Source organism: Sceloporus undulatus, chromosome 4, assembly GCF_019175285.1.
Source record: "Sceloporus undulatus isolate JIND9_A2432 ecotype Alabama chromosome 4, SceUnd_v1.1, whole genome shotgun sequence".
In the NCBI taxonomy this organism is placed as follows: Eukaryota; Metazoa; Chordata; class Lepidosauria; order Squamata; family Phrynosomatidae; genus Sceloporus; species Sceloporus undulatus.
In genome coordinates, this window is record NC_056525.1 from 205,166,454 (window position 1) to 205,180,573 (window position 14,120).

The 14,120-nt window shown below is 40.2% G+C and overlaps 1 protein-coding gene across 3 annotated transcripts in view; it reads left to right on the plus strand.

Moving 5' to 3' along the window:
• Positions 1 to 14,120, plus strand: part of LOC121928088 (serine/threonine-protein kinase Sgk3) — a 55,576-nt gene that overhangs the window by 24,776 nt on the left and 16,680 nt on the right. For all 3 annotated transcript variants that reach the window (XM_042462359.1, XM_042462361.1, XM_042462360.1), the window contains 3 exons: positions 7,284 to 7,492; positions 10,668 to 10,751; positions 11,456 to 11,528. In XM_042462359.1, the coding sequence (XP_042318293.1) occupies positions 7,415 to 7,492; positions 10,668 to 10,751; positions 11,456 to 11,528 (235 nt within the window). In that variant the 5' untranslated portion in view covers positions 7,284 to 7,414. Of the gene's footprint in view, positions 1 to 7,283; positions 7,493 to 10,667; positions 10,752 to 11,455; positions 11,529 to 14,120 lie in introns of those variants that run through there.

Genomic DNA, 14,120 nt, shown 5'->3' on the forward strand with positions numbered 1-14,120 from the left:
TGTGTTTTCCTGACAGCCCTCCCGACCCCAAGTCATAAATGCCAATGGTTTTTTAATGGTCTGTTGGCTGAGTTTTTGTTTTATATCCTGGCTTTATCCAAGTGCAAAATACACAACAGGTTGTGACATGAATTAAAACAAAATAGCTAAGACCCAGTCTATTTTAAAAAATGAAAAATACTGTAATGTAAAACAATGCAGGAATTGTATTAATTAATAATGGTATTAAAACCAACCAGTGGATTTTAAATGATTTAAAAAACATAACATATGACATTTCCCACTCAAAAAGAACCTTCTGCAGCAGCTGTGTGAATAAAATAGTCTTTGCCTGCCAGTAGAAAGAGGGCAGATCAGGGTCAGTCTAACCTCCTGAGGAAGCTGTTGAGAAGGCCCCTTCTTGTGTCATTCCAAATGTGGCCTGTAAAAGCTGTAGGACAGGGAGAAAACATTCCCTAGAAGATCTCAAAAGTCTAGGCAAGCTCGAATGGGTAGGCATGGTCCAGACATGAGCCACATTGGGTTGAATAAGTCATAACCAGCATTTTCAGTTGTTTTGTTGTTGTTTGCTGTCCTCGAGTTGACCGTGGCTCATGGTGACCCTGTGGAAGAGACACCTCCAACACCCCATATCCTCCACTGCTCTGTTTATGTTTTATAAATTCAGGCCTATAACCTTTCTGATTTAGTCTATCCATCTGCCTTCCTGAACTGTTCCAGCAGCAGTAATACACAAAGTTCAGAAAAGGTTTGGGATTGGTTTGGTATTTTTCAATGGTTGTTATTGTTGTTAGCTTTTCTCAAGTTGACCTCAAGTCATGGTGACCCTGTGGATGAGAAATCTCTTAAGACCCCCTATCCTCCACTGCTCTGCTCAGGTCTTGCAGGCTCAGGCCCAAGACCTCCCTGATTGAGCCGATCCACCTAGCATGTGGTCTTCCTCTTTTTTCTGCTGCCTTCCACTGTTCCTAGCATCATTGTCTTTTCTCATGAATCATTTTTCCTCATGATGTGGTCAAAGTAAGATAGCCTCAACCGCTCTCTTGCATTGTTCCTTGAACTGAGCCCAAGTTTCTCTATTCCCTTTGATTCTGCTCTGCTTCTTACTTTGGCATCCTAGTCACCTATGATTACCAAGCAATCCTGTTTTCACATGTTATCAATTTCATCTTGGACTCTGTTGCAGAAATGTTCAGTTTCTTCTTCCTCTCTTTCTGTGATTGGCACATAAACTTTGGATTGTGGTGATGTTTATTGGCTGCCCTGAAGCATTATTGACTTGATTCAGTCTGGCTTTACATTATATCCTTTGACTGGTTTTGCTGTCTTTCCCCACTATTATCGCTACTCCATTTTTTTTCATTTTTCATTTCCTGAGTAGATCACTGTATAGCTATCTGAGTCAAAATGTTCCATTCCTGTCCATTTTAGCTCAGTAACTCCTAGTATTACTATGTTTGTAAGTTCAATTTCTATTTTTACTATGTCTAGTTTTCCCTGGTTCATACTTCTTACATTCCATGTACCTATAACATGTGTGGCACCACTCCAGACCTTCTTGCCATCTTTAAATGTGTGTGCTGCTTGGCTTTCCATTTTGTTTAGTTCTGTTGTGCCATTTCCCTTGTCTCTGCTTGTGCTTGCTCTCTGTTTTCCCCTTTTGCTCTCTTTCTGTGTCCTTTTCCTATCTCTTTTTCTGTCTTAGTCTCATCTGGGGTTTTCTTGGTGAGAGGTTATCACAAAGAGGTTCACCTTTGCCTCTCTCTACACAGTAATCTCTCTACACAGTACTAACAAGCATTAGCTATGGTATCATTGCTGTAGTCTCTGAGGGTTCCTCCAGCAGTGTCACCCACCACTACTACTGCTGCTGCCCAGTAGTTGTATTGTATTTTCTACAATTTTACACATAGTAAGGGGCAAAGCCACAGTCCACCCCATCCAGAACACCCTTCTGCCACCTCCTGATTTAGACACCGAGGGCCTGCTAGGGAAAGAAGGCAGCCATCCTGTGGAGGGGAGTTCCACAGGCTGGGAGCAACCAGCGAGGGCCAAGAGGTATGCGGCTTCACCCACCTTGGAGTCCAGTTTGACTGCACTGCAAGGTTGTTTTTGTGAGCCTTTACTGAGCAAGCAGACTGCACTGCAGGGATGCTGTGACTGTTGCCACCCTTTCTGCAGAGTACGTCAGGTTCATGACACCAATATCTTTCAGTCAATGTGACTATTATATCATTAGTAATCCTATGTTATGATACAGTTTGGAGTCACACATGGGGAACCATTAGTCAGTAGAGTGGCTGAGAACGGCTCTTTTAAAATCAGCAAATTGCTTAAATAGCAGCATTCAAAATCTGCAAAATGTTTTTGAGAGTTTTTGTGTGTGTGTGGTTTTTTTTTTTTGTTTTTTTTTTTTGCCAAAGCTTGTTTGAATTCTATTACATTACTGGGCTAGGAAAAAGGTCTGTTAGTTAATAGAGATTCATAGAGTTGATTCTGGAACATCTAGGAGAGACCATATTACTCCGGTTCTAAAGTCCCTCCACTGGCTGCCTATTAGTTTCCAGGCCCAGTACAAGGTGTTGGTTATCACCTTTAAAGCCCTAAATGGCTTGGGTCCAAACTATCTTCGGGACTGCCTTCTCCCCTACAATCCTCCCCACGCACTCCGCTCCTCTGGGAGAGGCCTACTTCAGCCACAAACATCTAGGCTTTTGGCTACCTCCCAGAGGGCATTTTCCATCGCCGCCCTGACTGTGGAACAGCCTGCCGGATGAGATCCGTCTGTTTACATCCTTAGACAGCTTTAAAAAGGCTAAGATGGATCTCTTCTGGCAGGCCTTTCCAGAATAGAGAACCCAGCCTCAGGAAACTCCTATGAATAAATAGATACCGCTGCTCCCATTTATTATTGTTATATTGATTATTGTTATGTTGTTTGACCTTTGGGTCAGTTTTAACTTGTATGGTTTTAATTCTCTATTAGATTTAATACCTTTTAAGTGGGGGAGGGTACTAGGGATTTGATATGTTTTGTATTTTTAACTGCTCTCAGAGGGGCGGGATACAATAATTTTTTTATTATTATTATTGTTATTATTATTATTATTATTATTCCTAGCTATTAATTTATCCAATAGACATTTGTACCTTTGTTATATTTTGTAAGCTGTTTAATTTTCAAGACTTTTTTGTTTTATTCCTCAACATAGAATCAGATGTAATTAATTGGTTGACCAGGTTGCCCTGGGCACTAATTGTGTCAGGATTCCATTTGGAGACTTCACTCACACCATCAAGTCTACATTTATTGGACTATGAGATTAGCTAATAACAACAGCAATAACAAATTTCAATTCAAAGCTAACATCCCAGTCAATCAAGGATTGTAGATGCAAAGTTTTCCTGGTCTGGCTAATTGGATATGGTCCCCCCACAATGCCAAATATACTTGAACAAAGATATTAGTGGGTGTGGGTGGGTGTTGTGCTGTTTACTACTGCCAAGAGATGCTGGGCAATATGGAAACAGGCTTTATATGTTACTTCCCAGAAATCTTTCCTGAAGATCCTTGTGGGATGATAAAGAAAACCTTGCTATTGTAGGATCATCTTCTTACAAACTGAGCTTGTAAAGTCAGACTTCCATCTCCAAGTATGTTGGCAGTATTGCCTCAATCATCTATCGCAACTTTTCTCCATCCTAAAGACTCCACTGTAAATCAGTGGCTCCTTTCTCTGTATGTGTATTCACAAAACTCCTTTAAAAATCTTGGCAAACTTTTCTGCTAATTCAGCCAGCCACTCTGCAAAACATTAGCCCTTGGTGAAGACACTAATATGCATAACATCTTTACATTTTCAGAAAAGATTGACTGGCTTTCCTTTGTGCGAAGTTGGCTGAATTAATAATATCTGCATGTTGGCAGAAAGGATGTTCTTAATCAGAAATGATAGCTAGAAACAACAGATCAAAAGGTACAGCCTCTAGGCAGTGCTGAAACCAGGATGCTATGACATCTACAAAATACATCTGTTCTTATTTCCTGTTTTCAGAACTGGTAGCAACTGTTCATGGATTTCCATCTTTCCCAGACTATCCCATGTACTGCGCTTCATTACTTTATTTTGTTCTCCATGGTTCCTGAGAAACTCTGTAATCTTTCAAATCATTTCTCTATCTTGAATGAATAAGAGCTACCATGTGAGTGCTAGCCTTTGTTCTAATTTGAAAATGAAGCATACATTAAACCAATATTACTTCTTATTTATATGGAGCTTTGTACTTTGTAAAGAATACCTTTTAATAATCAGTATTCTTTTTTCTGACAATGTGGGTATTGATTGTTTAGATATTTTGGAAACGGAGGCTGAGCGATGGCAAGTTGCCATTCATGCTAGATTTCTCAATCCAGTACTTTGATGTAGGTTCTTGAGCTGTTTTGTTTTTGCTGAAGAAAATGGTTTAATTTCCCCTGGAAAGATAGTAAAAGGAGAAGGTAGATAAACGTACATGAACACAGAAATGTGGACCATTGATAATATATAGCAAGCTGCCCTATTCTTGTCCCTTCCAGATGTGTTGGTCTGCTTCCCTCATAATTAAAAAATCTCTAGAACTAGAGGTATTGTAGTCCAACTCATCTGGAATGACACTAAATTGGCAAAGGCTGTATCAGTGTTAAACTTGGCTTAGTTTTCTCTTCGACTTAAATATACCTTTTGAAAAAGTCATCCAAATAGAATCAATCATGTTTATTTAAATGCAAAATTTTAGTTCAGTATTCAGTGAAGATTAAAAGGAAGTCATGGTTTACTCTAAAAACCAAGCAACAAGTGCACCAAAATGCTGTTTAAAGAGACAGCTATGTCAGTTTGTTTTAGCATAAAAAGGCATAAACAAATGCTGTATCATCTTTGGGAGACCCAACTTGGTATGGAGAGCCCAAATGGTGTAGTGGTTTGACTATGACTTTGGAGAACAGATTTCAAATCTCCACTCAGCCATGAAACCCACTGGGTGACTCTGGGCAAGCTACTCTCTTTCAGTCTGTGAGGATGGCCATGGCAAGCCTCCTCTGAAGAAACTTGCCAAGAAAATCTCATGCTAGGTTCATGTTAGGGTCGCTGTAGTTGGAAATGACTTGAAAGCACACAACAACAATAGAACCTTTGAGACTAACTGGTTTATTCTCACATAAAGTCTTGTGGACTCCAGTCCACTTCATCAGATGCATGAGGTTTGTGAGACTGAAGCAAGCGTGAATTCTTTCTGTTGAAAGAAGAATGGGCCCAGTCTAGCTGATTTTAAGTGCTTTTTCATTGAGCTGGTGAGGAGATTCAATCATATGCATAAATTGAAACTGAAATGAATTAGATTTGCCCTCTATTTTAAGTAAACGTATATAGATTAATAGATTCCCGTCACTGCCCTTCTGAAAAATGTCAGATTTTTCTACTAATTCAAAAATACCTCTATTTTTTAAAAAGTGTTTAATTTTTTAGAAAAGGGAACTGATTCTTGACATACCAAATTTTTAATCACTCAAAACTAATCTGATCATCATAATGCACCATTTATTACCTGCATGTTTAAAACAAATCACATAACTGAATTGTGAAGTGTTTTGTCCCTTTAGCCAAAACAAACATGGGTGTCTCCCTAACAAGAGAATTACATCATATTAGCTTTTTGAAAACACTGGGGAGCAGATACAGTTCAAATGCGTACTTTTTGAAGATGGGAAATACGTAACTCTGCATTTTGTGGACTGAATTGCTCTCAGTATAGCTTTATAAAACTAGATAGTTATAAACTGGCCGCTTGAAATAAAATCCGTTATGTTAATATAACAATACCTCGATCCTGTGGGAGAGATGGGATACAATTATTATTATTATTATTATTATTATTATTATTATTATGTTCTTATGTGTTTTCACATAAATGTGTTGAAGCGGTTTGAACATTGGATTGCGACTCTGGAGACCAGGGTTTAAATCTCCTCTTGCCCATGGAAGCCCACTGGATGACTTTGGGGAAATCGCATCATTTAACCACAGAGAAGAGCAAAGCAAAACCTTCTCTGAAAAAATCTTGCTAAAAAAATAGTTATATGTTCACTTTGAGGATTGCCATAAATAAGAAATGGCTTGAAGGCACACAACAACAACATGTATTCTCAAATGCTGCTAAAGAAAGATACATGTAGCTGCTGCTTTTCAGAGGAGACTAGCTGTTGCTGTTTTGATTCAGGATGCTTTGATGCAATCTGTGATGTTTCACACTAAACAGAAACTAACCAAAACATTCTGCAATGAGCTTATTGAAACCTTGTCTTAAGACACTGGCTTACATCCAGTGTAGCAGTAGCAAATGCCATTAGGGTGACACAATTTTCTTCCCCTCCCTCTTACAGCCGTTTGTGCCTCCCTAAAGCAGCCCCAGAAGTTTTCTTAGCGATCCAGAGCAGCTGTTGGGAGTGCATGGGGGTCCTCATGGAAGAATAACACTTCTCCTGACCTTTTGGGTCCTGGCCTGTAAGATGTTGGTTTTGCCAGCAGTGCCTATCTCCCTGTCTGTAACTATCTCCTCCACTTTTCTGTTTAAGATTGAGCCTGATGTCTTTGAAGCATGTGAAAGGCCCGTGATTCTTAGTTGGCTCTAACAAAAGTTTCATGTTTTGGTTCATGTTTTGAATTTTTAAAAAACAGATCTAGGCTGCCTTCATATTTTTCATCTGTATTGATGCTAAGTATGCTAAGGCATTTAGGAAACACAGTCAAGTAGATTAGCCTAATATATTAACCTTTTTAATTTAACAAAAGAACATAGGCTTTGAAGCTTATGACAGGAAATAACGGGAGATTTGCTCACCTTATACACCATAAAGTGGGAAAGTATAGGGTGGGAGAAACCTGGACCTGAGTTGCAGCTGTAATAAATGCTCCAGTAGCTCTGGAAGCTGGTCTTGGAGCATTAAGGTCTGAGAGTCAGTTTTTCCCATCCTGCATCTTCCCTGTTAGGGACAGGTGGAGAAAAGATGAAACTTGTTATCTTCTCTTGTCATTTATTGAGGAGTAATAATTTTGTCCTGAATTATCGACTTCTTGCAAGAATACCTGACAACACATGATGAATTTTCTTTGCTCTCTGCTTTTTACATTTTCATTACGTTAAAGCATAGGCGAATAAGCTTTATTTAGGAAAACTTAAAATTTAATTTTTAGTCATGAATGATACCAATTATCTGCTGATCTTTCGATGTTTCATTTTTATTTAAGGTTTGCATGATGGAAGTTAAATTTACACAAGAGAGGCTGCACGTTTTAAATCAATACTGCTGACATTTTCTGCATTTTTGCTATACCCTGGTGTGGTGGTCTTGATTTTTCCTGCCCAAAGACAACACATAATGGATCTCAAGGAAAGCTGCCCAAGTGTTAGCATCCCCAGCTCTGATGAACACAGGGTGAAGAAGAAAAGATTTACTGTAAGTATGTATGCATAAAGCACTTTTTTATGTGCTCAATTTCAGTATGATACCATTGGCTCATTTTAAACATAATACTAAGCTATAACAGAATGCTAAGTTCATGCACTTCAGGTATGTATGCTGCCTTCATCTATTGCTGATTTATTGTTGCATCTCAAAAGGATAAATCACAGTTTAATCCTAGCTTATTTCAATATAATTTATTGAAACAAGCTAGGATTAAACTGTGATTTATGATCATAGCTTGTTTCAGCAAGCCTGAGTCTAAACTAACAGTTCCAGTTCCAACAGTGAGAAACATCTCTTTGTTTTCACCCTGAAGATCTTCCAGTCTCCTCCTCATCATATTAGGGAACAAAGAGCATGTGCATCTGAGGCACATTGCTGCTCATTCCACTTGGAAATTCTACATAATATTTCTGCAAAATCAGTTAGGGTCTCTTCTGATGATATGTATACTGTAATATTTAAAACATATAAAATTATGTGGTGTCAGAATATCACATATTTATAATTGGATTTAAATACTAGTAGCTGACATTTTAAAAATTAAAAGGACAGTATGATAGTGGAATTTTTTTATAGTGGCTCTTTAAAAAAAGAAAAAGAAACATGTTTAAATAGACTATTTCCCCTCTTTGTTAGTCTTGGTGCTTTTATGATTCTGTTTTCCTTACATTGTTTCCTGTTCCTTTCCCCAACCCCATCATAATAGTTTCACTGGATGTGATATGTATTTTTAGTGTATGTGCAATTTTGGCATTGGACAATCTTCTGCATGTCATCAATAGTTTAAACAATTTCCCCCAATATTTTTCAAAGACTTTTTAAATCAGGCCATAAAGATGATAACCTGTTATTTCTTTCAAATATATGATATGCTGAACAGTCTCCTCTAGAGTGGAAAGTGTTTCTTTTCCTACCTTCTCTACCAGAATTTTATTCCCCCCCCACAGTGAAAAGTAACTACCTTTGGACTGACTGCAAGCTTTTCATTTGTTTTCAGACTGCATTATAGCCATCTCCTCTTACACTCAGATGGAAAAAAGTGTTCTTGGATTTTGTTTTTTAAATGGAACTCTTTTGTGTTGTTTTTTTTAAGGCTGACATACAGTGCCTGTCTCTTCATATTACTTTTGCAGCACAGCTAACTTGTGATTATAGGGTTTCTAGTATCTGTCAGAGTTTGAAAAGCTTACTTTTTTGGATCCCAGTTCCCAAGGGCCATACTGGCTGGATGAAAGGAACAGTTCCAGGCTGTGGAATCTGTAGCACTCATTTATTCTTGTTGTGTGCCTTCAAGTCCTTTCCTGACCCTAAGGAAAACCTATCATAGGGTTTTCTTGGGAAGATTTGTTCAGAGGAAGTTTGCCATTGCCTTCCCCTGAGGCTGAGAACATGTGTCTTGCCCACGGTTACCCAGTAGGTTTCATGAGCAAGCTGGGAATCAAACCCTGATGTCCAGAGTTGTAATTCAGTGGTAATGTTGCCTAAAGTTAAAGCCACATTCCACTGATTTTTATTGAGAGAGAAAAATGATAGACTGTGCATTAAAGCAGAAACATGCTTTAAAGCTAATGGATGGAAGTTCATTTTTGTAGGTAGTACCCATGCACTGCAGAAGTTGTGGAAATTTACACACACACACAGCAGAAAGACATACTGTACTCTGTTTCTTTTGGCTGAATTCACTGAAGGACTTATGCCTGAAAAGATCTATGTCACTAAATTCAACTTGAAGCCATCTTCAGCATGGTAGGCTGGACTGGGCAAGCATCCATTTTGCCCATCCCTAAGGATAATCCCACTGACAAATGAGTGTTAGTTAAATAAGGTATGACATTGGGAAATCAGACATGGATCTCCCAACTCCTTCAATAGCATTGTTCTGATCCAGTGACCTACTTTTAAAGAAATTAACTAGTGTGAAGTTGAAGGCTTTCATGGCTGCATCCATAGTTTTTTGGGGCTATGTGGTCATGTTCTAGAAGAGTGTATTCCTGATGTTTTGCCTGCATCTATGGCTGGCATCTTTAGAGAATGCTGGCATGGAAGTGAGTGGGGTATATATAAACTGTGTGACCCTAGGTTGAGAAGAGAGATTTGCATGAGTGAATGGCCTTGCCATTCAACAACAGAACAATACACAGATTAACATACACTAGTCTATTTTTAGCTAGTCTATTTTTTCTTCTAGTTTTTCCCAGGTAAATTTAATAAATTCATTATAGCTGGCCCTCCATTTGCACAGGGGATCCTTTCCAGACCCCACCCCCTGCAAAAACAGAGGTTCATGTGTATTTAAGCCTCATGGGATCGAATAGGGTACACACCCCTCCCGTGCATGCACCATTAGAATTAACAGAGGTCACCCCTCCGTGCATAATCGAGGTTGCAGATCTGAGATCCACAAGTTAGGAGGGATGACTGTATTTGTTTGTAATATATTGCTTGTGTTCATATATCTTACATTTAAAAATATTTCTGGAAAGATTGTACTTTCCTGAATGTTAGATTGTGAAGACTTGTTTGTACTGGCTTAGATCCAAAGGTGTCTCAAACAAATGGAAATGCACATTGTACATGCAGCCGGAGGATGAATTTTCATGGGCTCCCTCCTCCTTCTGCAGCCCCCAACACATCATTTTCCAATGTCCCCTTGTCATTTAAGATTGGATTTTCAAGAGCACAATAAGGAGGCGGATCATATCCTGTTCCAGAAGTGACACTTTTTAAGATACAAAGTATTTAGTGATACAAGGGAAGCCTGGATTGTACAAGTCAAGATATGCCTTTTAGCAACAAGCTATTATTAACTACAGATTGTGGCCAATAAAAACCACCCATGAGGATTTTAAATCCAAAACGAAATAAATCTGTGAACTCCTCCATATATCATAGTTATATGCAGTGCCTTCTCTATCTCCATGTTTTAGAAAATGAAGGCTTTGTTCCAAGGCTAAATTAACCATGTCTTCTTTTAAAACATAAATTTTCTGGCATAAAAATTTAAATAGATAGTTAAACAGATGGGGAATTCTGTCCATAGGTACAAAGCCCTGGAACTGACTGTCTAGTTGTCTGCCTGTCTGTCTGTGTATGTATATATCAGTATATCTATTTATATCTCTGGATTTATTGTTGTTGTTGTTTTCCTTTTGTATTGCTTCAGGTTTACAAAGTTTTGGTTTCCGTTGGCACAAATGAATGGTTTGTCTTCAGGCGATATGCTGAATTCGATAAACTGTATCATACAGTGAGTAAAATACTAAACTCACATCAGGGAGTGCTGCTGTCTTGGTGTTGGATTATGATTAGGAAGTTGACTACAGTGGTACCTCGGGATACGAAATACCCAGGTTACGAAATTTTCGGGATACGAAAAAATCCCATTGGAAAACATTGTTCCGGGTTACGAATGTTTTTTCGGGTTACGAAAAAACTTTTGGTGCTTTTCGGCGCTATTTTACACGGAATCGCGGCTTTTCCCCATTAGCGCCTATGGCAATTCGGCTTACGAAGGCTTTTCGGGTTACGAAAGCGGCCGCGGAACGAATTACTTTCGTAACCCGAGGCACCACTGTATTTTCCAGAGTTGATGTAACCCTGTATTCCACTCAGTTCTACTACATTAAAATCAAATCTAGTACTTTCCAACAAGCATTGCATTTCTAAACTAGACTTGTTGGTTTCATTTTCTATGAGGATATAATTAGTACTTCCAACCTGACAGGATGGTTAATCTATGGACACTAAAAGATTTTACAATTGTAAATATTGCCATAATGCATCCACAAGTAGCTGATGAGTAGACTGCAATATTGAAAATGGCAAGAATTCTTGATCTGGACTAGCAGCTGATGCAAAGTGTAAATCAACCCCTGAACTACAACTGGCATTGTTGATGTGTCATGTTAACTATGCTTCAAGGCTAAATTACAGTGTATTTTCATATTTCAGCTAAGGAAACAGTTCCCCACTATGAATTTGAGGATTCCAGCTAAAAGAATATTTGGAGATAATTTTGATCCAGGTGAGCAGTGGGGGTTCTTTTTGATAGTAATTTAGTGATAGCAGATTGCTAAAGTGGAATGCCTGACTTTCTTATTCTGAAAAAATGTTTGTAAATGAAAATGGTACACTGATTTATCTTACACTCAAGGCCATGCATTGGCTGGTAGACAGAATAAAACACTCCAGTAAGGAGGAGATAGGCAAAGCAGTGGAATAGCATGGGATGTGAATCAATTACTGGAAAACTAAAAAATCTGTTAGGAAAAAAAAACACATTCATTTAGCTTGGATGAAAAAGGATATATAGATTCTGTCCTTATTTATGAACATATCCAAAACATATCCAGTCAGTCCCCTACATTTGCAGATTTGAGATCTGTGGATTTGATTATTCACAGGTTGGCCACCATCCTTCAAAGCCTCCTTCCAAAAAACCTGCAGCCACCACATGCACATCTAGATCAAGAGAAGCAATAGTGCCACTGTATTCTGCTTTGGTCAGGCCCCACCTGGAATATTGTGTCCAGTTCTGGGCACCACAATTCAAAAAGGACATTGAGAAACTGGAGCGTGTCCAAAGGAGGGCGACTAAAATGGTGAAGGGTCTGGAAACCATGTCCTATGAGGAACAACTTAGGGAGCTGGGGATGTTTAGCTTGGAGAAGGTTAAGAGGTGCTATGATAGCCCTTTTTAAATACTTGAAGGGATGTCATATTGAGGAGGGAGCTAACTTGTTTTCTGCTGCTCCAGAGACTGGAACCTGGAACAATGGATGCAAGCTACAAGAAAAAGAGATTCCACCTCAACATTAGGAGGAGCTTCCTGACAGTAAGGGCTGTTCAACAGTGGAACACACTCCCTCGGAGAGTGGTGGAGTTTCCCTCCTTGGAGGTCTTTAAGCAGAGGCTGGATGGCCATCTGCTGGAGATGCTTTGATTGAGAGTTCCTGCATGGCAGGGGGTTGGACTGGATGGCCCTTGTTGTCTCTTCCAGCTCTACAGTTCTGTGATTCTGTGATCTAGACAACACCTTTGACTTCAAGAGAGGGAATAACAGTGATTGTTACGGTTGCCACCAACTTCCTCCCAAAGCCAGTTGCTCTATGGGCTGTATACAGCTGTACGCCCTTTCCAGCAGCCTGGTCTTTTTCGCCTTCCTTCTTCCCCAGCTGTGCAGGCTGGTTTCTTTGTGCCTGAAAATGATCTCCTTCAGGCACACAGGTGAGGTTGCTGGACTGCTTTTTAATGACTCACTTCCACACTCTCCCTCCACCCACTCGATCCCGGGCAATTACTCTTGATAGTTCTCCTGGAAGTAGTTTGAGCTGCTGGAAGGGAGCAGAAATATGGAGGCAGGTCCTCAAAAAGCAATCCAGCAACCCCATCCAGGTGTCAGGCATTAAGAGACCAGCCTGCCTGGCTTGAAAGAGAAGGAGGGTGAAAAAGACAAAGCTACTGAAAAGGCTGGGGAGCTCTCTCTGCATGCCTGAAGCCAGTGGGGTTCCTGGATTGTTTTTCAGGACCCACTTCCGTGCTGTCCCTCTTCTATCACCCTTCCAACTGCTCAGGCTCTGTGGAAAACTATTGAGAACAATCACCCCACAGCAGGTGGTGAGGAAAGGGAAAATATGGAAGTGGGTTGTCAAAATGCATGGGATGCAGTGGCTTAGTAGTTAAGACGTAGACTCTGATGACCGCAAGGTCAGTAGATCGGTAGGTTGACCCAAGTGCCACATGATGGAGTGAGCTGCCATCACTAGTCCCAACTTCTGTCAACCTAGCAGTTTAAAAGCATGATAAAAGTGCAAGTAGATAAATAGGTACCGTTCGGTGGGAAGGTAAAGCATTTTATGCAGTCATGTTGGCCACCTGATCGTGGAGTCCTTTTTGACAATGCTGGCTCCTTCAGCTTAGTAATGGAGATGAGCACCGCTCCTACATTCAGACACAACTAGGCAATCACATCAAAGGGGAAACCTTTACCTTCTGTCAAAAAGCAATCCAGCAACCCCTTCCCTTTTTCATGCACACAAAGGCTAGCTTGCCTAGCTGGGGAGAAAAGGAGGATGAAAAAGACAAGGCAGCTGAAAAGGCAGATGTAGAGCTCTGTCTGTGTGCCTGAAGCTAACTGGGGTTACCTGATTGTTTTTTTGACAACCTGCCTCCATGCTCTGCCTCTCCCTATCACCTGATCTGGAGCAATTGCTCTCAATGATTTTCCATGGAGCCTGAGCTATTGGAGTAGGAGACTGTGGAATCGGGTCATCAAAAACCAATCCAGCAATGCCAGTTGGCTTCAGGCACACAGAGAGAGCCTTTTTCAGCTGCCTTGTCCTTTTCTTCCCAGGCAGGCAAGTTGGCCTCTGCATGCTCGAAACTGGGATGGGGTTGCTGGATTGGATTTTGAGGAACACAGTCTCCCCCTCCAGCAGCTCAGGCCCCATCGAGAGCAATCATGCCAGATGGGAGGGGGAACATAGAAGCGAGTCATCAAAAAGTAATCCAGCAACCCCATGAGGCCTGCCTGCCCGGCTGGGGACAAAAATAAAGTGAAAGACCAGGCTGCTAAAAAGGGTGTACAGCTGCATACAGCCCACACAGCAACAGGCTT